The following is a 26,888-nucleotide window of genomic DNA, read 5'->3' on the forward strand; positions in this document are numbered from 1 at the left end:
TGCTCAACTGTATAATTCATTTGCTTTAAAACATAAAGGTTTATTCTATTCACCTCTGGCTGAAGCTCTACTGACTCAGAAGCAGCTGAACTCACTGCTGGGGTCCTCGGTTCCTCGGGTCCGAACCTACACAAGTGGACTCAAATGAGGGACCAAACAACTAGAACATAACTCTGAAAACATCCCCCAAAAACCCCTAAAACACCTCAAAACAATCATGCACAAACATGCAAAGGAAGGCTGGACAGGGCACTTTCGGCGGCAGGTTCAGCGGCCGAAAGTCCCTCCAGAGCCGAAAGTCAGGCAGGTTCGGCGGCACCTTCGGCGGCCGAAACTCCCAGACAGAGGCGAAACTCATGCATGTTCGGCGGCACTTTCGGCGGCCGAAACTCCCAGACAAAGGCGAAAGTCCTCTTTCGGGGGCAAGCTTCGGCAGCCGAATGCTGCCTCCACAAGAGGGTTCGGCGGCCGAAAGTTCCTTCGGCTGCCGAACCTGGTTTCTCCTAGAATGGCAGAAACTCAGCTCTTCTATGCATATTTGCCTCCAAAACTTCCAACATGCATATAACTCATTCAAATCATGCAAATATACATACATTGGCTCGTAGGGGCCTCAAACTAACTTAAACCCCAATTACAACACACAATAACAACACATTGCTCAAAAACACAACATAAACTCAAAAACCTAACTATGAGCTAAACATGCATTCTACCCCATAGATCTTGCATAAAACTTACTTTAAACATGAAATGAGCTTAAGATCGGCTCTTACCTCTTGAAGATCGAGAGAGAGACGTCCTAAACTCGGAGGTGGGAGATTTTTGAGTTCTTGAACCTCAAAACTCTAAAACTTGCTTTAAACTCGAAAATCTTCAAAACAAAGCAAAACTTGTGAAAATCTTGAAAGATTTGAAGGAAAAACTCAAGGATTGGTGAGGAACGGCGGAGAGCTCACCTTGGCCGACAATGGGGAGAAAAACTCGCCCGTTTTCGGCTAAGGGACCCTTTTATAGTGGCTGGCCAGGCCACGTTCGGGGGCCGAACGTGCCTCCGCATGCATGCCATGTTCGGCGGCCGAACTTGAGGTTCGGCGGCCGAACCTGGACTTTCCTCAACCTATGCCTTCGGGGGCCTAAGGCACACCTGAAATGCCTGCATGTTCGGCGGCCGAACTTGAGGTTCGGCGGCCGAACCTGAGTTTTCCTCCAAGGTTGTTTTTATTCAAAAACTCATTTTCTCTTTACTTAAAACCATCAAAAACAATTAAAATATTTTATGAAAACATGTTTCTACCCTACTAGAGGCTTCCGACATCCGAGATTCCACCGGACGGTAGGAATTCCGATATCGGAGTCTAGCCGGGTATTACAATCTCCTGGAGCAAAAACGGCCGGCGGGATCTCCAAGATCTCTCTGAAGCAAAAATGGCCAGGATCCTTGAAACACAGCCCGTATAAGGCTCGTTAAGAAAGCAAGAAATTAAGTATTGACTTCACAGTGAGGAAGATGAAATTCCGAACTCCTGAGCCCGTCACACAGATGGCACAAAAGCCTAAGCAAAGAATGAAAACCCGAGCTCCTTAATCCGCTGAATGGACGGACTCACGACAAAAGCAAGAGATCCTGTCCACAGCTCGGATTAACTCATAGTATACAAACACTTAGCAAAAATGATCCTGGGAGAGGAAAACAAAAAAAAGTTGAACTCCCCATCACAGTGGAGCATACGCCCAGACCGCACCGACTGACAAAGGGTCACTTCTAGAGGGACTAGATATCCGAGCTCATAACCAGAAAGAGAGGTCAAATCGTCTAAAATGAAGCCGCGCTGTTACAAATAAAGTCTAGGGATTTACCCCCTCACCACTCATGTAATAAATGCTGAGGAGGTAAAGGGACAACCCAAGGAGAAATCTAATGGCGTGAGCAGATGAGACCCCAGCTTCAGTTCCTGTCAAATCAGAACTAAAAGCAAAAAAAAAGCCAGCCCTGCTCATCACCTTTAAAAGTACATGATCTGACTTATTGTTATTAAGCAAAGGCTATGTGCCCGAGCTCATAGTAACGAAGTAACAAGAGAAAAATGAGAAGGTCCTTACATGAATCATAAAAACTCATAGGTCAAGAGTTCAACCCACTGTTAAAAACAGAGCTCACGGGTACAACTAGTTCAGCTCGGAAAGAGCTTACAGATAAGAATGCCTTAGTAAAATAGATAAATTTATAAGTCAAAAGTTCAGTCAATTGGTAGAATTTCAGTTCTGATGGGCTTGAAGGCAAAAAGGAAAAAACAAGCAAAGTAAAGGCAAATGAAATTTCATTCAAAGAAAAAAAGATTTACAGTCTAATCACCCACTCTACTGAAGGAAAAACTGTTCTCAAAGGACTTACATGCCTAGGTGCATTATCATCTACATTTACATCACTATCACCTGCACTATTATCTTAGCTTTCAATTCAGGAGAATCCTTACAGTTCGGAAGATGAGCTTCACGAGTCCGTTGGACCCTCCCCTTTTTTAGCTCGGCGAACTCCCTATACTCCCTTAGACGCTCCTTACACTCCAGCTGAACTCTGTCTCGTTATTATAGGAGAACTGAATAAGTTGATACCCATAAGCATCTCTCACTGTTCCATCATATGCTGTGTGTATATCACACATGAAAAACATAAGTCTTCTAGTTAAAGTCCTAGGAAGATCAGCATTGTCACTGGAAAAACTATCCCGACTGGTTACTGAATGAACAAAACATTCCACGGGATTCAAGTTGGTTAAAAAAGAACCTTCAACGACAGCAGAGGGGATATAACACTTGGCAAATTCAGTCGTATTATCACCCTTTTGCTCATTCAAAGCAGCACAAGAAAATTGGGGAGGCATTCTGAAGGGCAATGGAACAAGTGAATGTTGCGAACCTACACACATACTATGTTGGACTAATTTTAGCAGATTACCCTTACTTCCTGATTTAAACGTAGCCGTTAATTCATTGTCCTTACTTGCATATTTATAAGTTAAACTTTGAATATCACGAAACACATGAACATTCCCCACAGAGGCGACCTTAGCTCTGCTTGCAAGGACCCCCATCTCAGCCACGGAGGCCTCGAGCCTCTCTCCAGAAGCATCGCCAGAAGGCGGGGCAGGCTTCGCCCCCGTCAACCCGGAGTCCTCGCTTGGCCTTGAAATCTGAGGGGACCAGAGAGCTTGAATAGCTAGAGCGGCTGAGACCGACTCGTCGTTGCTTGGCGACCTTGAAGATTCGGCACCTAGAGAGCTCGGCTTAAGAGCTCGGGTAGGAGCAGGGGGAGGAGGCTGGCAGGACGATCTGGATGATATGACTTCGGCCACTTATTGGGTAACCCCCCTCGCCGATCGCCCTACTAGGAGGACGTCCGAGGCAACGTTCAGGCTCCCCCCAAACAGTGTAAGAATCTTAGGGGGGCTTAATCTGATCCTTCTTCATCTCAGAAGCTGCAAAGAAAAATCCAAAATCGGGGCAAGTCAGAACGATTCTCAGTAAAAATCACAAAAGCAAGATTACAACAGACCTTCATGAGAGACAAAGTAATAAAATTTTTGGCTCGCCTTGACCAGTCTAAAGAAGGTATCAAACAGACGCCCTGTGGATGTAAAACCCCCGCTCAGACAGACAAATTCGAAAGAAGACATGAAGAGAATGAAATTAGGGGTCAGCATTGGAGAAGCAATCTCGAAATACTAGAAAACCCCGTAGAAGAAAGGAGGTGAGAGAAAGGATAAATCATACTCTTTCTGTTTAGCATATAAAAACTAAGCCCGCGTCTTTCTGAGGATCGATTATACCAGAGGTACGTGGATTGGGAAGAAAGATCCTCTCATTCCGGTGAGGGTCTCGAAGGTGAAAAAGGGGGTGATATCAAGATATACCCTGAGAATGAGATTTTTTTTGCTGGACGGGGTGATTCTAGACTCTAGGCTAGCGGTACCAGGATCCTTAAAAGCTATTCATGGGAAAGGAAGAAAAGCGTACCTTGAAGATAAAAGCAGGGAAGTGAAGATGGCAGTGTGCACGAAGAACAGAGGAAAGCCAGAAATGGAAAAGGATAGAGAGGATTCGAAAATCAAAATGACAAAAAGGTGAAAGGGCGTTATGAGGCAAGCTGTACATAAATAGGCGCGGTCATAATGATTCTTGGTATTTACCCCCTCGTCAGTTGGGCAATAACTGACGAGAAGGTAAAGGGGCAATTGATGATCGTTAGGTTTCTTCGCCCCGGTCTAAGGCCAGGCCCATTAGGACAGCCCATAATCTGAAGACTTCTAAGCCTCCTCCAAGAGTCAGGTCCAGCCCGCTCAGCTCCACGACCGGGCTCCAGTCAGATTCTTCAATCAGGCCGGCCCAGCTCTTCCGGCCCAATGAACAGATCCCCTCTGGGCCTAGTCTCAACCTTATCTTCCGGCCCAATTCGGAACCAGGAAGGAGTTCAGCCCATCCGTCTTGTGGGACCATCCGTATGCGCGCCAGGGGAGAATCAGGGGTCGTTACGCATTGAACAGAGGTCTGATTTCCTCATACGTCCGTATCAATGTGGCAGGGACAGGTGGCCCAGTGATAGCCAGTCTGTTATACGTTATTAGCAGAGGGAGGAAACAGATAAAAGGAGGGGATACTCCCCTCTAGGGCTAAGTTTTTTCTAAATTCAAAAATCCATTGTAAAAATCCTATTTTTTAGATCTCAGATCATCAATAATAATAATAATAATCTTCCTTTCACAAGAGCGAAGGAAAGATGTGAAAGCGGAAGATACAAAGTATAAAATTATATGTCTTTTTATGGATTTAGAGATGGAAATTTTTAATTTGTGAATTAAGATTTTTAATTTGTAAATTAAAATATAAATAAAAAATATTTATAAATTTAAAATTGAAGTATTAGGTGGCAGCTGAAAAATACATTCGGCGTCTGTGCTAAAATTTAGTGGCACCAAATATTATTTATTTTTTTTAAAAAAAAATATTATGTTATAATAAAATATTTATAATAATATTAATAAAGTGATTATATATAATATTTAATTAGAGTATATTTTTATTTTATAATTTTAAATATTAATATATTTTATATATTAATATTTAATATATTTTATATATTAATATTTAATATATTTTATTATTAAATATTAAATTAAAAATATTACTTACACTATATAAATTCAGTATTATAAAATTAATATTATTTTATAATTATATATAATATTATAAAATTAATATTATTATATAATTATATACGATTATATAATAACAGTTAAATAAAATTAATAAAATATATTATAAAAAATTTATTATTAAAAAATAATATAAATAAAATTATTAAATTAATATAATATAAAAATAATATATTAATTAATTTATATTATTATAATATTTTAATAACTAAAAAAATAAAAAAAAATTAAATCGTAGGCCGGCGCCTTTACGAGTGAAGCCATGCTATTCTTAAAAAAAAAAATAATGACATGGCAACAGAAAATGATTTTATTTTTTTATTTTTTTAATTATTAATATATTATAATAACATATTTATATTATATTAATATAATAATATTATTTATATTATATTTTTATAATAACAAATATTTTTTATAATTTTAATATATTAATATTTAATATATTTTATTATTAATATTTAAATAAAAAATTACTAATATTATATAATTTCAAAATTATAAAATTAATATATATATTTTTTTTTGAAATAGGGATGGGAGTCGAACCTTTGACCTCATAAGGATGCACTTTCCACCAGGCTAAGCTTTCGAATGCGTAAAATTAATATTATGTTGTAATTAAATGTATAAAAATAATTTAATTATATAGTATATATTTATTTAATAATAAAATTTTATATTATTTTAATAGATTAATATCATAATTTTGTAATTAAATAGCACTAATAACACATTTAATGTTATTTTATAATTTTATAAAATATTAAAATTAATTATAAATATTTATTATATTTTATAAAAATATTTTTAATATATAAAAATATTATAAAAATTAATAGTAAAATATTATACACAAAAATATTTAGAATTATAATATTATTCTATTATTAAATTTATATAAAATTAATTCACTTAATTATTTTATTTATTTTTTTTAATAAATTATAAATAATTCACATATAATATTTAAAATTATTATATTATTTATTATTAGATGTTATATAAAAACATTGAGGTGTTTATAATTTATTAAAGAGAAATTAATTAATTAATTAATTTAATTACATAATAAATTAATTAAATCTATTATCTTTCATAAATTATAAATAATCATGTAATTGCATACAACATTTAATTAAAATATAATTTTATTCAATAATTTTAAATAGCAATTCAATAAAAAATAAATTTAATTTTTATAATTTTAAATATTTAAATTAATAAATAAATAAATAAATTTTTATTAATTATTTAAATCACCATATAATTTTATTCTATAATTCTAAATAGCAACTCAATAAACAGTAAATTTAATTTTTATAAATTTAAATATTCATATTAATTAATTAATTTATTTATTATTAATTATTTAAATCATACTATGATTTTATTTTATAATTTTAAATAGTAGTTCAATGAAAAATAAATTTAATTTTTATAATTTTAAATATATATATTAATTTATTTATTTATTTATTAATTATTTAATTCATTATTTATATATATATATTTAATAATGATAAATATTATTATAATTAATATTATTTAATTATAACATTATTATAATAATATATTAAATAATATAATATAAATATTTTAATATAATATATTAATAATTGAAAAATAAAAAAATTAAATGATGGTTTAGTGAGCGTTAAGTGATGGTAAACCATAATTTTTTTAAAAATCAAATAATTAAAAAGCTAAGCATATTTGTCAGCGGCTACTGACCCTCCAATCTTAAATCCATAAATAATTTTTTTCATTTTTCAATTTACAAATTAAAAATTTTCTATCCCTAAATTAACAAAAAAATCTAAAATTATACGATGTCATTCATCGTATAATTTTAGTTTGATAATATTTTATATATAATTATTTAATTTGTAGTTATTTAAATTAATAAAATTTTAGTTTGATAATATTTTATATAATTAATTATATTAATTTTTTAATTATTTTATATTTTTATTACAAATAAGATTTTTATAATAATTTTAATTGATTATATATATTTATTATATATAATTATTTGCATAATATTGAGTATTTATAATTAAATTATATTAGTTATAATTTTATAAAAATATCAAATAAATAAACATGTGAGATAATAAAAAAATTTTACATGATTTTTGTTATAAAATTAGTAAAAGTGATTTTGTTTAATTATTTAAACATTTTTTTGATGGTGCTTGCTTAAATTTTATAAATATATTTCTAAAATTTTATTTATTATTAAAATAAAAAATATAATAAAGTTAAAATTTTTAATATATATATATAAATTTTCTGACAATATAAAAAGAATAAAAGATATTAAAGTATTGGTATGCGGTTATAATTAGCTGTAAATCAGGTAAATTAAGTATTTCAACTACTATGTTTCTTTTGAAAAAATAAAAAATTAAAACTTTAAAATATATATAGCATACATCTGCTACGCGTGAAAAATAATGCAAGCTCTCTTATACACAAGCATATAGTTAAACATGTGAAAGCGGAAGATACGAGTATAAAATCATATTTCTTTTTATGGATTTAGAGATGGAAATTTTTAATTTGTGAATTAAGATTTTTAATTTGTGAATTAAAATATAAATAAAAAATATTTATAAATTTAAAATTAAAATATTAGGTGGCAGCTGGAAAATACATTGGGCGTCTGTTAAATAGACGCTAAAATTTAATGGCACCAAATATTATTTATTTATTTAAAAAAAATATTATGTTATAATAAAATATTTGTAATAATATTAATAAAGTGATTATATATAATATTTAATTAGAGTATATTTTTATTTTATAATTTTAAATATTAATATATTTATATATTAATATTTAATATATTTTATTATTAAATATTAAATTAAAAATATTACTTATATTGTATAAATTCAGTATTATAAAATTAATATTATTTTATAATTATATATAACATTATAAAATTAATATTATTATATAATTATGTACGATTATATAATAACAGTTAAATAAAATTAATAAAATTTATTATAAAAAAAATTTATTATTAAAAAAATAATATAAATAAAATTATTAAATTAATATAATATAAAAATAATATATTAATTAATTTATATTATTATAATATTTTAATAATTAAAAAAATAAAAAAATTAAATTATAGGCCGGCGTCTTTACGAGCGAAGCCATGCTATTCTTAAAAAAAAAAAAACAAATAATGACATGGCAACAGAAAATGATTTAATTTTTTTATTTTTTTAATTATTAATATATTATAATAATATATTTATATTATATTAATATAATAATATTATTTATATTATATTTTTATAATAACAAATATTTTTTATAATTTTAATATATTAATATTTAATATATTTTATTATTAATATAAAAATATATTTAAAATTTCATATTTTATGTTTTATATTATCATACTAAATTTTTTTTATTATTATTATTTAATATATTATTTTTCTTTTTAATTTTAAGAGAGAATTCAGCTTTCAGAATAGATAATAGGGGCGCTCCGGTGACCTAAGTTATTTTGTTAAATATATAATATTAATATTTTTCTTAAATATATTTATATGTGTATATGTTACTTTTGTTTATTTAAAATGGAAACAGGATAAAGTTAAATTATATTTCTTGAATAAATGAAAATTAAATTTTAAGCACGGCTGAATAAATAACCGATTACACTCCGAACAGATAACACCTTGATGATATGTGATTTATTTTCAGCATGATATATATATTTATACTATCTTTGGGACAGCGCTTGATATACGGACCTTTGGGGGCGTATGTCAGGTGGTCACCTTTTGGGATAGTTCTGCACATGTGTATGACCAGTATTTTATTAGCTTTTGGGCCAAATTTGTCATCATAGAGCCTAAAATGCCAGCATTGCTCTCAGGCTGTCATTATTTTATTACACATGAGATGTCAGCATTATCTGCAGGAAACATATTATGAGTGTATGCAGATTCTATTTTTCACAGTTATTTCATATTGATTGAATTAAATTATATTTATTCAGTTGACTTATTTTAGCTAAATATATGGTACTATTAAGTACCTAAATTTTATATTTTCCCCTTTGTTATTTATTTATCCGCTCACTGAGTATTTTATACTCACCCTTATACTTTTAATATTTCAATTCCTTTTTGGTGATCCGCTCAGTAGTCATCATTTTCTTATTGTCCTTCCTTCCACATCGTCCACTCAGAGTCTAGAGGAGGTCGGACCAATCCTAAGTCTTTTGTCATTTCTTTTTATAATTTTGAAAGATTATATATAGATTGTAAATCCAAATGATGAATTTATTTTGTTTATTGTAAATATATTATGGACTGACTAGTCCAGCTATCAATTCTCTCTTATATGTTTTATATTTTAAAATTATAACAGATTATATGTATTTATATGTATAAATATCAAGGAAAGTTCTGCGACATATCATATAGGTTGCTGTTATAAAATTAGTTCATAATATTCTAACTAGAAAATAATGTTAAAAGAACCATAAGGAAACGATAGCTAACAAATATTACATTTTTAATAATATTCATTATATATCATTATTAAGAAGTAATTTTTCAACAGATACAAAGCAGGTTCAGAGGATCTTCTTCAAAGCTATATACGATAGTCCTCCAATGACCTTGTTTGCAATTTCACTTGGGTGAAAAGCATCCCAGAAGAAGTGCAAATTCCTATCTTCACATGGAGAGCAGACACATTTACCTTACAGCACCCGTCTATTTTAATCTGTGAAGCTGAAACATACAAACAGAAAATTCAATTTTTAGCTCAAAAATTTCTTACAAACTACTTATATGTACTGTGAATAAATTCTCAGTTTCTCTACCAGGAGAAGCGATATATTCTGACACGATTCCATAAGTGTTCAAGTAGATAAATTGTGCCCCAATCAGCTCGCTGTTGAGCTGATTTACGAGTAGTTCAAGCCGGTTGTTGAAGAGATTTATTGCCTTGTTCATCCAGTCCACGCATAAGGACCCATTTGTGTCTGAGGAAGCAACAGCTCCTGGTGTGCAGCCTATAGGACCAATTCCACTCAAGGCCACCTTTCTTGCTCCAGATTTATACAAATTCTAAAGAAACCTTTTGCCAAGAGGGTATGGCTTGCGTCTTCGATTGGATGGTTTTTTCCTCAGTCGGCGTCATTTTTGGCATGGTTGTGCTCAGTTTTGCAGCTGGTGAGAAAGGAAGACCAAGCTATGGTGGTAATGATCTGCTGGGCTCTTTGGCAGGCACGGAATGATGTGGTCTGGTCTTCGAAGTGGTCGAGCCCTGCTGCTGTGGTGTATCGGGCTAGGACAATCCTCTACGATTGGTGTAATGCGCGACACGTTGATGACAGTTCTTCTGATGTTGTGCCAGCTCCTCCACCGTTATATTTCTGGGTTCCACCGCTTCAAGGATTCTTGAAAGCTAATGTAGATGCAGCAGTCTTCCCCGATGGCTTCATTGGAGTTGGTGGAGTGCTTCGCTCATATGATGGCTCTTTTGTTGGCGCTTGTCAACATAGACTCCTTGGTTACTTCTCTCCTAAAACAGCTGAGCTAATTGCCATTAGAGAAGTTCTGAGTTGGATTAAGAGGCTGGGTTATGATCAGATAGTGTTGGAATCAGATGCTCTTACGGTAGTGAAGGCTTTGCTTTCTTCTTCAATTTCTGATTTTTCTAGTTTTGGGTCCCTTGTTGATGATTGTAAATCTCTAATAGCAGAGATGAATTCAGTATCTGTGAGTTTTGTTCCTCGATCTGCCAATAGTGTGGCACATCTTATAGCTAGAGCTGCCTATTTCAGACAGGATGGAGTGGCTGAGCACCCCTCCACAATTGATTGTTCATGCTTTGATGTTGGACTTACAAATTTGAATGCAATTACATTTTTAGTTCAAAAAAAAGATGGGTTTCTAGTTAATTAATTATACCAATCACATCAGCAGTTCGACCATTGCAAAACCTTCCGGTTGGACCCTCCGGGAAGTCAATCCCGTACGGCAAGTAATTTACTTTAGCGAGGGTCGGTAGATTGTTATTATTTCCACTATCCACCAAGGAGTCTCCAAAAATGAAATAACAAGGCACTTTTGATTCTCCATCAACACAATGTTGTTTCAAGCTTGCTAACGTCAACAGAAAAATGCCCAGCAAATGCAGCTTTGTCCTCCGACCAGCCATGGAGAATATTTTGAGAATGTATGTGAAGAGGCAAATATGAACGGTGATGACAATCTGAGATAGCAAATGAAGCTAAAATAGAAAAAGGATAAGATGGTTTGATAATGGACATATATGATATTAAATCATAAAATAAAAGAAGAGAATGATGTCTGAACTGAAGATTAATGGAAAAATCAGATTTTATATTAGTATATATATAATAATTCTAAGCTATTTTTGCAGGTTATGAGTATATATATATAATAATTTATTATTAGAGCATATTCTAAATCACTTAATTAATTATGTCAAAAGTAAACTCAGTTGAGACCAAAAAATAAAATAATTAAAGCTGACTTCTACTAGCTGGCATTGTCCTAGGCGACAAGCTAGGGCAGTGCCAGTGACTTATACATATATACTGATGTTATAATAATAAATTTTAAGGAAAATATTTCACACCCATATTCCATGAAATTTTTTTCCATTTACCCAATTAAGTTTATATTTGCAGATAGAAAATGAAGTACACATCCAGCTCAAAAAATTAATAATAGCAAAAAAATAAAAAGTTTATAAGTCTTTATTTGAAGATTGCGTGTTGTGAAATTCGTTAAATAAAGTAAAGAGGAAAAATCTTCATATTATAATAATACACATTTGATACAGATGAAACTGAGCACCTGGAATCACCATGATAACACAGAAACAGAGTACTCCTTCACTTGTAGGCTGACTTGTAGGCTGAAACTTGAAGATGAAGCATAACTAAATGGCGGATATCGAATGGATAAGCATCGGACGTCGCGATGAATTTGTTGACAGCTTCTGTTGGATGGTAAGAATCCCAGAACGCATACTCTGTCCTGTTCTTGCATGGAACCTCATTTTCAATACATTCCCCATCACTGGAAACTGGGCAACACCCAATACTTGAATCCTTAAAATCTGCAAACGATAACTTGTGACATGGAACGATCAGTCTTTGACTTTTAAGGTTGCTTAGTATCAGAGGAGTTTGAATCGCGAAATTCGTTGTATGATAGGAGTATCTTCACTTCGGCAGATGGGAGTATCTGTGATTTTCACTTTGGCAGATATCATTGAGATGACAAAAAGGACAGAAGGGCGTGTTGATTGGCAACCACGACTTCAGTATAACTAAAATTTTAATTACAGAAATTCTAATTCGATAGGGACACAGCAATATAGAGGCAATTACGGCGGGAAGCCTTCTAAGATTGTAAATTCTGACAATTCTCAAAATACTATGAAAAAAGGGAGAGACAGTAAGGGAAAAGCAGTTGCCACTGCAGCAGACAAAGAAGGCAAAACCAATTTTTATCAGAAGCTAACGGGAGACATATGTTACTGTTGCAGACAACCTGATCATCGATCGAATAATTGTCCAGAACGTAGAGGAGTTAATAATGATCGCCGATAGGTTAATGTGGTTGAGTAGGTGGCTGAATCTGAGGAGGAAGTTGATGACGATGACAGATCTATTGATGGTTCTGAAGATAGAGAACTCACCTATGTGGTGAAAAAAAATCTTATGCTCGACAAAATAGGAGGATAAGAAGTAAAGGAAGAAGATTTTCCAGGCAAAGTGTCGAGTAGGAGATGCAATTTGCAGGTTAATTATAGATAGCTGCAGTTCTGAAAATCTGATAGCTAAGCAATCGGTGGAGAAATTACAGTTGTCTATACAGCCGCACTCTTCGCTATATAAAGTTGGATGGATTAAGGAAGGTCCGACAATTGAATTCAATAGAATCCACAGCGTACCTATCTCGATCGGTAAATCTTATACTGAACATGTTAATTATAATGTTATGGATTGCTGTGAAATTTTGCTAGGTCACCATTGGCAGTTCGATGTTGATGCTTTGCATAAGAGAAAAGAGAATTCATACATGTTCACATGGAATCGAAAGAAGATTACTATTTTGCCTTTCGGTTCTGCGAAACATTCTAAAGTAGAAGAGAAAAAATATTGTTACTGTTTTCACGGGAGTGCAAAGGCTATCGGGCGCAGTTAAGAAATTTGGAAGCATACTAGCTTTATTGGTGAGAGTAACAAGAGCAGTGGAGAATGCACTATCTTTACCACCTCCCGTCAAAAAAGTGTTGAAAGAGTTTTCTAATGGAGGAATCCTCCAAGCTCTAACTTTTGCGGGATATCCAGCATCAGATTGATCTCATTCCTGAATCAAAATTACCGAATCTACCTCATTATAAAATGAGTATAAAAGAGAGTTAAATCCTCCAAGAACAGGTTGAAGAATTGTTGAAGAAGGGGCATATTCGGGAGAGCCCATGCGGAGTACCTGCCCTATTAGTTTCAAAGAAAGATAGAACTTGAAGAATGTACGTAGATAGCAGAGTCGTCAACAAAATTACAGTTCAATATCAATTTCCTATTCTACGACTAGATGATATGATGGATCAGCTATCCGAGTCTAAAGTTTTTTCTAAGATCGACCTTAAAAGCGGTTATCACCGGGTTCAGATTAAAGAAGAAGATAAATGGAAGACAACCTTCGAGACTAAGAAAGGTTTATACGAATGGCTGGTTATGACCTTTGGTTTGGTGAATGCACCTAGCACTTTTATGCAACTTATGAACTAGGTTTTACATCCTTTCTTGCGCAAATTTATGGTTGTTTATTTTGATAACATCTTGATTTTTAGTCGCAGTGAAAAAGAATATTTACAGCATCTTCGTCAAGTCATAACAGTCTTGCAAGAAAGTGAGCTGGTTATTAATCTAAAAAAATGCATTTATATGACGGAGCGTATTCTGTTCCTGAGATTTATTGTTAGTGCAGAAGGCATACATATTGATGAAAAGAAGGTAGAAGCAATACGAAATTGGTCCATTCCCAAAAGTATTTCTGAAGTTCACAACTTTCATGGCCTTACTACTTTATATCGACGGTTTGTTAGAAATTTCAACAATATTATTGTTCCTATCACAGATTGTTTGAAAAAAGAGAGAGTGCAGAAATTTGCTTGGACTGACACTGCCAACAAGAGCTTTAAAGAGATTAAAGATAAGCTTACTTCTGCCCCTATTCTTGCTGTACCCGATTTTGATAAACTGTTTGCGGTTGAATGTGATGCTTGTGGAGTTGGGATTGACAGAGTGTTGTCACAGTTTAAAAAGTCTATTGCCTTTTGTAGTGAGAAATTGAACGAAGGTAGGAAGAAGTGATCTACTTATGAGCAAGAGTTATATGCAGTATTCTGGACTTTTAAAACTTGGGAGCAGTATCTGATGGGGCGAGAGTTTATTATTCATATAGATCATCAATCTTTGATTCACTTTAAAATTCAAAAACATGTGAATAAGATGCATGCTTGATGGTTAGCTTATTTTGGAGCCTTTCATTGTGTCATAAAACATAAGGTTGACCATAGTAATAAGGTGACAGATGCTTTGAGTAGGAGGGCTGCTCTGTTGATTGTAGTTAATCAGGAGGTTATGGGTTTTAAATTTCTAAAGGATTTGTATGCTACAGATGACGACTTTGCTGATATATGGGCTAAAGTCCAGATTCACCTGTTTGCTGATAGGTTCTTGATACATGATGTCTTTTTTTTTAAGGAGAACATGTTATGCATTCCTCGATCTTCTTTGCGGAAAAAACTAATTCAAGAGGTCCATGGAGGAGGTTTGAGTAGTCATTTAGGGCGTGATAAGACTATTGCTGAGTTGGAGGAGCATTTTTACTGGCCACAATTAAAAAGGGATATAGATCGGATGGTCCAGAAGTGCCTAGTTTACCAAACTCAGAAGGGTCATTCGCAGAATACAGGCTTATACACTCTACTGCCTATTCTAGCATATCCTTAGGAGGACTTGTTTATAGATTTTGTTCTTGGTCTTCCACGTACTTAATGTAGATCTGATTCTATTTTTGTTTTTGCTCACATATTTTTCAAAATGGCGCATTTTATTCCTTGCAAGAAAACTAATGATACTTCTCATGTGGCAAAACTATTTTTCCAAGAGGTTGTTCGCTTACATGACATTTCTAAGACCATTACTTCTGACAGAGATGTGAAGTTTTTAGCTCATTTCTGGGTGACATTATGAAAACATTTTGAAATTAAATTTCGATACTGCAGTGCTGCCCATCCCCAAACTGATTGACAAACTGAAATGGTGAACCGTACTCTTGGCAATTTCCTGCATTGCATCTGCAATAATAAGAAAACTGCTTGGGATCTTACTCTTACCCAATCAGAATTTGCTTACAACAGTGTTGTCCACAACTCCACAAAAATATCACCCTTTGCAGTTGTGTATAGGAAAATCTTAGCGCATACAGTTGATCTTATTGCCCTTCCTACAAGTTCTCACAACAGTATTGCAGCAAGTAACTTGGCAAAGCAGCATGTGGATGTTTTCAAACAAGTACAACAATGCCTTACATAAGCTAATGACAAATATAAAGCTACAGCTGATAAACACAGGCTTTTCAAGTCCTTCAATGTCGGTGATCAAGTTATGGTATATTTATGCAAGGAACGTGATGGAGGATAGAAAAAGTTTGACTCCAAGAAGATTGGTCCATTCCGGATCATTAAAAAGATTAATGACAACGCCTATGTTCTTAATCTCCCAAATGAGATGAAAATTTCCAAGATGTTTAACGTGGCGGATCTATTTCAGTATTACCATGTTGATGACAACTCGAGGTCGAATTCTTTACAAGTGAAAGGGAATGATACGGAACAACTAGTCTTAGACTTTACGACAGACTTGGACCAGACCTAATTTTTGCTACTAACGTCCAATGGAGACCCACAATAACTTTTCGAAAAAAGAATTTTGAGATGCACGATTTTTAAAAGTGTGACGAGGGCCGCAGGCTTGTTACAAAGTTCGAGGTGAAAGTTTCACCGTTTAGAAAGTCAATTTTACATTTTAATTATTTTTTTAGATAATATTGTAATTTTGCATATTAGGGTTTTTTTTCTATTATAAATAGCATTTCCGTACCTATTTAAGACTCACTTTTTAATCTTTCAAAAATTTTAATAGGACTTTTCGGCTTTTAGCCTCTAATTTCTGTTATATCATCTTAACAAAAAGTTATTAGTTAAAACTATCAGTCCTTTATCAAAATTTCTGAGTATTGTATATACATAAGATTATGATTAACTAAACTCGATTTTTTCTGTATGATAGGCTTACTAAGGACGGAGGAATCTGCTCCAATTGCATAGTAGTTTATGTATATGAATTTTGCATCTGTTAGATTAGCATTCAGCTCCTTAACAAGTGATTTCAACTTCTTGTTGAATAGCTAGGATGCGTCCTCCATAATTTCCACGCAGGCAGACCCATTTGTGCCATAATTTTCAATTGCGCCTGGTGTGCAACCCGGTTGCCCCACCCCAAACAACGCAATTTTTCGTGCTCCATAATCGTACAGAGCCTAAAACTCCATTCAAATAAACTTCACTATATTAAAATCAAAAGAAAGACAAAAGGAAAAGAGATTTAGTTACCAACCAGGAGTTGCTGAGTGTACTGTTGAATAGGAAGTTGAGAAAACTGGGAGAGGGTATAGTCTCGGCTTGTTCTGTACTACTGCGGCAAGAAGTAGTTGCCAAGGTAATCGTTATTGCCCATTCCGACCGAGTATAAGCACCGGCTCAGATGCCACTCAGCCGCCCACTTAGTTCCCGGAATGTCAACCAATTCCAAGACAGTGGTTTGGTGATTTTCCAACTGCATATCAAAGGGTATACGCTCACCCTGCACCCATGCAATCGTTAGTTTATTTACATGGCCTGCCTCTGCCTGTCAGTGCAAGAGATCAAGGGAAAAAAAAAAGGTTGATTACCAAGTGCTGGCCAGTTTCTTTTCGAATTCCTGCTGATCCTGATGCATAATTCACCCCAAAGAGTCTGTCTATGCCAGTGGCAGTTGCAAAAGGTGGAATAAAGTGTTGGAAACCCATCAGTTCAGCTGTAAAAGAATTAGAAAATATGGCTAATTAGTTATGCTTGTGCAAAGAACACTATGGAGGCGAGGCCTTGAGGCTGAGGTAAGTTACCAATTGCATCGACAATGGTCCGCCCATTGGTGAACCTTCCAGTGGAGCCATAAGGGAAATCAATCCCATAAGGTGAATAATTGGCTTTAGCAAGGGTATTAAGGAAATTGTTATTGCCATTGTCGGCCAACGAGTCTCCAAATATGAAATAGCAAGGCACCTGTGGCTATGGATGATACCCTTGTGCATTTTGCTGCAAAACCACCACGAACAAAGCAGCAGCAGCTACCATCCACCACGTTGACACTGGCATTGTGGACGATTATCTGACCAAGTTAGCTAGAAGAAAACAGATGAATGGTACGAGTGAGTTTTTGGTGGGTTGTTTGGGTGATGAATAAAGAGATAATGGTGATATATTTATACATACTTGTTATGACTAGCTACAATAGCTAGCAACGACGGGTACAGAAATTTAAATTAGAGAGATCCGATTTTATTTTTTTAATAACAATTTAATTTCATTTGATTTATAAAAAAATATTTATTTATATGTATAAAATTTTTAAGAAAAAATTTAATTTTAAGTAGAAAAATAAAAAAAAAATGACATATATAAAATTTTATAAATTAAATTAATTTACTCACTTTTGAATATTAAATATAAATTTTTAAAATTTTCAATATGAATTATCTAAATTATTATCTATTATAAAATATTATGTGATTTTAATATTTTGATTTATATTTAAAATTTTTTAAATTTAAAATATAAGAGTGAATCATTAAACTCATTTTTTATTTATATTGAATCGTGGTGTTAATTGTACTCTAAATTTTCATGAAATAATAAAATTATTATCGTTTAATTTTATTAATTTATAAAAAAATTAAAATATAATTAATAAATTTAAAGTATAATTAATAATATATTTGATCAATTTAATATTTTTTATATTTAATAATCATAATTTTTATAATTTCAAGTATTTAATGAAAATAATCAGTGAATAATTTAATTTATAAATATTTTAAAAATAAAAAAAATTAAGTAGTGAAGTTAAAATTTCAAAGATTAAACCTAAATTTTTTAAATCGAATTATATTGGTATTGGAATTTTATTTATAAGAGAATTATTATTAAATTCCTAAATTTTTAAAAATTTTAATAATTTTTATTTTTATAAAAATTATATTTAAATTATTGTATATTATTAATATACAATAATAAATTATATTTAAAAAATTATATTCTTAGAAAAATAAAGTTTATTAAACTCTAACCGCAATTGATAGCCGCAATAATAATAGTAGCGATAGCGATAGAGGAGGAGAATTGCTTTATCACACTATCCTTTAAATATATCAATTTCTTGAATGATAAAACTTAGTATATCAATCCTATTAGGCGAACACTATTTGATTAGGCGAACACTATTTTATAATAGTATAAATCGCTTCACAATAGTTATGGTAAAAAATAAAATAATCTCACTAAAATATTTAGATGATTCATTCAATTTACTATATATTTCATACTAAATGTTAAAAAAAAAAATTTAAAACTAAGAGTCATTTGAAAATAGAAGAGAGATCTCTGAAAAAAAATATATAAAATAAAGATTGTGCTAATGATTTTATATAGAATGGATAAAGAAGGTTACAATTTTTATAGAAAGTGAAACTACTAAAATTATTATAGTCATTAATATAATAGATTATAATATTTTAAATTTAATAAATATTATAATTTTAATTTTTATTATACTTTAATTATTTATATTTGTTAATTTTTTATAATTATTTAAATTAATAAAATTTTAGTTTGATAATATTTTATATAATTAATTATATTAATTTTTTAATTATTTTATATTTTTATTACAAATAAGATTTTTATAATAATTTTAATTGATTATATATATTTATTATATATAATTATTCGCATAATATTGAGTATTTATAATTAAATTATATTAGTTATAATTTTATAAAAATATCAAATAAATAAACATGTGAGATAATAAAAAAAATTTACATGATTTTTGTTATAAAATTAGTAAAAGTGATTTTGTTTAATTATTTAAACATTTTTTTGATGGTGCTTGCTTAAATTTTATAAATATATTTCTAAAATTTTATTTATTATTAAAATAAAAAATATAATAAAGTTAAAATTTTTAATATATATATATAAATTTTCCGACAATATAAAAAGAATAAAAAATATTAAATGTATTGGTATGCGGTTATAATTAGCCGTAAATCAGATAAATTAAATATTTCAACTACTATGTTTCTCTTGAAAAAATAAAAAATTAAAACTTTAAAATATATATAGCATACATCTGCTAGTCGTGAAAAATAATGCAAACTCTCTTATACACAAGCATATAGTTTCACCTGAGGAAGAGCCCCATATGAGATACATGAATGAACAGTACATCAAAATCGATTGCAATGAAATGATTCTCTTTCTTCTTTTCATGCCTTTGCTCTTGTACGTTACAAAGAGCTCATGTCCTACATCTATAAATCATTACACAATTATTAACTGAAACTTAAAAGGTTGTTAAGTTAATCCAGTGTTTCTGCCTCGTTTTGCCAACATTAAACATAATTTGGCGTTATGCTTTTTAATAATATTCTAACTAGAAAATAAAGTTAAAAGAACCACAAGGAAACGATAGCTAACAACTATGACCTCTATGAAGAGATTTATTTATAATGTAATCATAATTACATTACATTTTTAATAATATTCATTATATATCATTATTAAGAAGTAATTTTTCAACAGCAGATACAAAGCAGGTTCAGAGGATCTTCCCCAAAGCTAGATACAATAGTGCTCCAATGACCTTGTTTGCAATTTCACTTGGGTGAAAAGCATCCCAGAACAAGTGCAAATTCCTATCTTCACATGGAAGTTCGCAACGTTTGCATGCACCATACTTATTTATCTTACAGCACCAGTCTATTTTAATCTGAAAAACTGAAAGACACGAACAGAAAATTCAATTTTTAGCTCAAAAATTTCTTAGAAACTACTTAAATGTACTGTGAATAATTTCTCAGTTTCTCTACCAGGAGAAGCAATAAGTTCTGACACGATTCCATAAGTGTTCAAGTAGATAAATTGTGCCCCAATCAGCTCGCAGTTGAGCTGATTTACGAGTATTTCAAGCCGGTTGTTGAAGAGATTTACTGCATTGTTCATCCAGTCCACGCATAAGGACCCATTTGTGCCTTTCCAAATAATAGCTCCTGGTGTGCAGCCTACAGGACCAATTCCACTCAAGGCCACCTTTCTTGCTCCAGATTTATACAAATTCTAAACAAAACAATAACACTCATAAATAAGTAATTATATACAATATATTCCAATATATTATTAATTACTAACCATAATTTGTTCAGAAAACTCTTTTATAAGAACTTGTGCATATTGCTCTGGGGGGTAAACTGGAAACCAGAAATAGTTCATAAGATAGTCATTGCTTCCAATTACAAATAAATACAAGCACTTGTTCAGGTGTTGGGTGGCTGCGTCTTTGCTTCTTAGCAGATCAACTATGCGGGAGATGGTGACTTGGTGATTTTGCAGCTGGGTGGTCAAGTTTATGTTAACACCCTGCACAATAAAAACATATGTTATTATTATTATTTTTAAAAAAATACTTGAAAGTGACATTTTTCTCTCATGTCGTAACTCCATTCTGCTATATCTTACTCTAACCATCGTATAGCAAAAAAAAAAAAAAAAAATACCACTATCGTGCCGGTTTCGTTTCGAATTCCTGCTGAACCAGATGCATAGTTTACACCTTTGAGAATTTCCGAGCCATTAGCAGTTAGAAATGGTGGGATGAAGTTGTCAAAGCCCAAGAATTCCCCTGCATGCATTTATTTAATTTGGATGATGAAAACATAATATATCAACCTTTGCCATAGATAATAAGTAGAGTTGTTGAAGATGGGTTTCTAGTTAATTAATTATACCAATCACATCAGCAGTAGTTCGACCATTGCAAAACCTTCCGGTTGGACCCTCCGGGAAGTCAATCCCGTACGGCAGGAAATTTGCTTTAGCTCCGGTCGGGAGATTGTTATTATTTCCACTATCCACCGAGGAGTCTCCAAAAATGAAATAACAAGGCACTTTCGATTCTCCATCAACACAATGTTGTTTCAAGCTTGCTAACGTCAACAGAAAAATGCCCAGCAAATGCAGCTTTGTCCTCCGACCAGCCATGGAGAATGTTTTGAGAATGTATGTGAAGAGGCAAATATGAATGGTGATGACAATCTGCGATAGCAAATGAAGCTAAAATAGAAAAAGGATAAGATAGGTTTGATAATGGCATGCTAAATGTTAAGAAAATGAAAAGAAAAATTTAAACATGAATCATCTGAAAATAAAAAAAAGAGAGTCGAGTAAAAATTATTATAGTGAAGCGACTGAAATTATTATAGTGATTAATATAATAGATTATAATAATTTAAATTTAATAATTACGTTATTTAATATTTGTAACAGGTGATTTAGAATATTAATATTATAATTTTATTTTTTATTATATTTTAATTATTTATATTTATTAATTTTTTATAATTATTTAAATTAATAAAATTTTAGTTTAATAATATTTTATATAATTAGTTTAATTATTTTATATTATATTATAATTAATATTTTTTATAATATTTTTAATCGATTATATATATTTATTATATATAATTATTCACATAATATAGAATATTTATAATTAAATTATATTAGTTATGATTTTATAAAAATATCAAATAAATAAACCTGTGAGATAATTTTCATTTTTTACATGATCTTTTGTTATAAAATTATTGCTAAGTTATTTTTTTTAATTATCCAAACATCTTTCTGATGATGCTCATTTAATTTTTATAAATATATTTTTAAAATTTTATTTATTATTAAAATAAAAAATATACTAAATTTTTTTTAATAATAAAAATATAATATAATTTGTATTGCAATATTAATAATATAAAATATTTAAAATACTAAGAAATAAAAAAAAATCATATTATAGTGATAATAAATATAATAAAAATTGTATTTATTGTACTAAAAAGTAGTAAAAAACTAAAAGGTCATACATTAACAGTGATTAAAAAATAATAAATTATATTTATGATAATAAATATAATAAAAATTGTATTTATTATATTAAAAAATAATAAGAAATTAAAAATTGATATTAATAGTGATTAAAAAAATAATAAATTGTATTTATTATATATACATTAATTATTATTTTATATAAAAATAAAATTATAAATTATAAAAAATTATAAATATATTTATATCATATATTATAAATATTTAGAATAATTAATTGTGTCACACCTCAATTTCTCACCAATCTATTTTAAAGTCTAATTATATATATAAATCTCTCACCAATTTGCACTTCAAGGCTTAGTCTGGTGGAAAGTGCATCCTGTAACCTTGAAAGGTTTAAGGTTCGACTCCCCCAACCCCTATATCATTTTTCGTATATTTTATAGTTAGAAAAATAGATATATATTAATTTTTTATTAATTATAATAAAAATATAATTAATTTTTAATTTAAAAAATTTAAAAGCTATTTATAAATTATAATAATAAAAATAATAAATTATATTTATTATGAACATATTAATTATTAACCTTATTAAATATAAAAAATATAATTTAAAATAAAAATAAAATTTATTAAATGTGCCACTTAATACAAATATATAAATTTAAAATATATCACTCGGTATAATTACATGAATTTAGACGGGCTATTATTTAAACTTTAACTTTACGTGTATATATAGATTTTCCGACAATATAAAAAGGATACAAGATATTAAAGCATTGATGTGCGGTTATAATTAGCTGTAAATCACGTAAATTAAATATTTTAACTACTATGTTTCTCTTGAAAAAATAAAAAATTAAAACTTTAAAATATATATAGCATACATCTGCTACTCAAAATAATGCAAGCTCTCTTATACACAAGCATATAGTTTCACCTGAGGAAGAGCCCCATATGAGAGACATGATTTTTGTTATAAAATTAGTAAAAGAAATTTTACATGATTTTTGTTATAAAATTAGTAAAAGTGATTTTGTTTAATTATTTAAACATTTTTTTGATGATGCTTGCTTAAATTTTATAAATATATTTCTAAAATTTTATTTATTATTAAAATAAAAAATATAATAAAATTAAAATTTTTAATATATATATATAGATTTTCCGACAATATAAAAAGAATACAAGATATTAAAGTAATGGTATGCAGTTATAATTAGCTGTAAATCAGGTAAATTAAATATTTCAACTACTATGTTTCTCTTGAAAAAATAAAAAATTAAAACTTTAAAATATATATAGCATACATCTGCTACTCGTGAAAAATAATGCAAGCTCCCTTATACACAAGCATATAGTTTCACCTTGCAGTAAGGAAGAGCCCCATATAATTATAAGAGAGACATGAAAAATTATAAAACATGGGAAAGGGCAGAGACACATGTATAATAATAATAATAATTGATGAACGTTGGGTTTTTTCGCCCCGGTCTAAGGCCAAGCCCATTAGGACAGCCCATAATCTGAAGACTTCTAAGCCTCCTCTAAGAGTCAAGTTCAGCCCGCTCAGTTCCACGACTGGGTTCCAGTCAGATTCTTCAATCAGGCCGGCCTAACTCTTCCGGCCCAATGAACAGATCCCCTCTGAACCTAGTCTCAACCTTATCTTCCGGCCCAATTCGGAACCAGGAAGGAGTTCAACACATCCGCCTTGTGGGACCATCCGCATGCGCGCCATGGGAGAATCAGGGGCCGTTACGCATGGAATAGAGGTTTGATTTCCTCGTACGTCCGTATCAACGTGGCAAGGACAGCTGGCCTAGTGATAGCCAGTCTGTTATACGTCATTAGCAGAGGGAGGAAATAGAAAAAAGGAGGGGATATTCCCCTCTAGGGCTAAGTTTTTCCTAAGTTCAAAAATCCATTCTAAAAACCCTATTTTCTGGATCTCAGATCATCAAGTGGCGCCGTCTGTGGGAAAATAACCTGGTCCTCATGAGTACGGTGCGCTGAGCGAGCACGCTCAGGTCTGTATGGGGGAGTAAGAACCCTACGCAGGTGGATCATAGGTATCCCACATCGGAAAGAGGTTGAAAGGGAGAAGGCCTTATAAGTCTCTGCCCTTGAAACCGCAGTGGACGCGTTTTAAATCAAAACCGTGCGGTTTTGAGCCAAAGCGGACAATATTCACTGGTGTGGACCCAGGACCCAGATGACTCAACGTCATCAAATGGCGCCGTCTGTGGGAACAAAGGAGATCTTTTCATCACCGGAGTTCCACTCTCACAATACCCACTGAGATCCACAATGGCTAACCATAACGAAAACAACGTCATTCCAAATGACCTGAGCTCTGCCCAAGAGGGGCAGCAGTTCTCCTTTTCCAGTCCTACAACTCCAAACAATCAACCACCTATCCCTTTCAACCCCTCGCCAAGCTTGGCAGGGTATGCTTCCGCCGCTACCTTGTCCAATCAGGACCTCCAAACCATCGCCCTCCAACTACAAAACACTGCCCACTGGCTGGGGCAAATAATGCAGCAACGGGGCCTTAGCACCCCAGCAAACGCATTAGCAATGGTAGAAGAGCCCCAGACCAATGAACCTCAACCTACCCTTAACCATCCCCAAACAGTTAGCTGTGAAACAAGAGAAAGGGAGAGAAGAGCTGGGGAAGAGGAAGAACCGGAGGCCAGGGTTCATGGAAGGAAGGTGAGAGATATGATTGAGAATGATGGGGCCGACAGTTATTCCGTCAGAACAACCAGGTGGACGAGAAGCGAAATGGAAGAGGAGGAGTACCACCTGGAGAAGAAACCCAGGCAGGAGGAAGAAAGTCTAGACCAAAAGCTACAAAAAATGAGAGAGCAGCTCTTGGCCGAGTTGGGAACGAAGGATCAGAATCAAGTTCTCCTGCCCACCTCTTCACCCTTCTCAAAGTGGGTACAGCAAGAGACCGTCCCCAAAAAATTTATGATGCCGCCTGTGGCCGCATACGACGGAGCGGAAAACCCCCGGGAGCATGTCTTGAACTACAAGACTTTCATGGAGCTGCAGACTTTGTCAGATGCCTTGATATGCAAGGTATTTCCAACGACACTCTCGGGGTCAGTACGGGCGTGGTTTAATAGCCTTGAGGCCGGAAGTATCAGCAGCTTTAGAGATCTGGCCACTCGCTTCATCAGCCGGTTTATCGCCGGGGTGCCCGCAGATAGAAAGACGAGCTACCTGGAGACGATCAGGCAGAGGAGAGACAAAGCGCTCAGGGAGTACGTCGCCCGTTTCAATACGGACGCCCTGCAAATTCTCGAGCTCGATGAGGGAAGGGCGGTGGAAGCCATGCAGAAGGGGACGACCTCTGCCGAATTCTTTGGCTCACTGAGCAAGAAGCCTCCGACCTCACTGGCCGAGCTGATGAAGCGGCTTGAAAAATACATAAGGTAGGATGATGCCTTTGTGACAAGCAGGTTCGCCAGGGAAGCGACAGATAAGGAGAAAACACAGGAGGAAGGGAGGCCGGAGAGGCACGAGAAAAAGCATGGCAAGAGGCATGAGCCTTATAGACAACCCTGGGAGCGAAGGGACCAAAGACCTCTCCCCCCTCGGGTCTCAGAACAGAGGTCACTCCCTCCGTGGGTTCCAGAGAAGCCGACCTCACTCAATGCCTCTAGAGCCGAGGTGCTCATGGCCATCCAAGACAAGGAGTTCCTCCAATGGCCCAGGCCTATGAAAACAGAAGCAAACCAGCGAGATTCGGACAAATATTGTCAGTACCATCATACGCACGGCCACGACACCAATAACTGCTTTCAGTTGATCACAGAGATCGAGAGGCTGATAAAAAGAGGGCACCTCAAGGGCTTCGTAAAGAAACCGGAGGGACAGAGGCCTCAGTCCAACCCGGTAGCCCAAGTGCCAAGGAGAACGGGAGCTGGACCAGTGAATGATGGGTCCAGTGGAACCATCAACATGATTGTTGGGGGAACAGGAGGCCGGATGAGTTGTAAGGGGAAGAAGAGGAGTCGAGAGGGGGAAAGCAGTAGCGCCGAGGTCATGCAGGTTGTCGAGCACTCTCCAGTGGCCATCACTTTCTCTCAGGAGGATGCTCAGGGTGTTCAGATGCCCCATGACAACGCCCTTGTCATTGAAGCCGTCATTCACAACTACCGGGTCAATAAGATTTTAGTGGATGATGGGAGCAAGGTGAACCTGTTGCCCTACCGAGTTTTCCAGCAAATGGGAATTCCCGAGGAAAAGCTAGTCCGGGATCAAGCACCGGTCAAGGGGATCGGCGGAGTACCAGTGCCCGTAGAGGGGAAGGTGAAGCTGGCTCTCACCTTAGGCGAAGCGCCAAGA

The 26,888-nt window shown here is 33.0% G+C and overlaps 2 protein-coding genes and 1 pseudogene across 2 annotated transcripts; all 3 read right to left on the reverse strand.

Moving 5' to 3' along the window:
- Positions 1-9,848: 9,848 nt before the first annotated feature.
- On the reverse strand, positions 9,849-11,423 carry LOC110601990 (GDSL esterase/lipase At4g18970). Its single transcript, XM_021739420.1, has 4 exons — positions 11,174-11,423; positions 10,879-11,000; positions 10,081-10,327; positions 9,849-9,988 (listed from the first exon to the last, which is right to left on the reverse strand). Exons 1-4 carry the CDS (start codon positions 11,421-11,423, stop codon positions 9,849-9,851), a joined length of 759 nt encoding a protein of 252 aa, XP_021595112.1.
- A 703-nt stretch (positions 11,424-12,126) lies between these two features.
- LOC110601991 lies at positions 12,127-17,732 on the reverse strand (annotated as a pseudogene).
- Positions 17,733-20,115: 2,383 nt separating this feature from the next.
- On the reverse strand, positions 20,116-21,702 carry LOC110601992 (GDSL esterase/lipase At1g29670). Its single transcript, XM_021739422.2, has 5 exons — positions 21,422-21,702; positions 21,191-21,315; positions 20,826-21,053; positions 20,507-20,753; positions 20,116-20,414 (listed from the first exon to the last, which is right to left on the reverse strand). Exons 1-5 carry the CDS (start codon positions 21,672-21,674, stop codon positions 20,236-20,238), a joined length of 1,032 nt encoding a protein of 343 aa, XP_021595114.1. The 5' UTR covers positions 21,675-21,702; the 3' UTR covers positions 20,116-20,235.
- Positions 21,703-26,888: the final 5,186 nt, after the last annotated feature.

Source organism: Manihot esculenta, chromosome 15, assembly GCF_001659605.2.
Source record: "Manihot esculenta cultivar AM560-2 chromosome 15, M.esculenta_v8, whole genome shotgun sequence".
Classification (NCBI taxonomy): domain Eukaryota; kingdom Viridiplantae; phylum Streptophyta; class Magnoliopsida; order Malpighiales; family Euphorbiaceae; genus Manihot; species Manihot esculenta.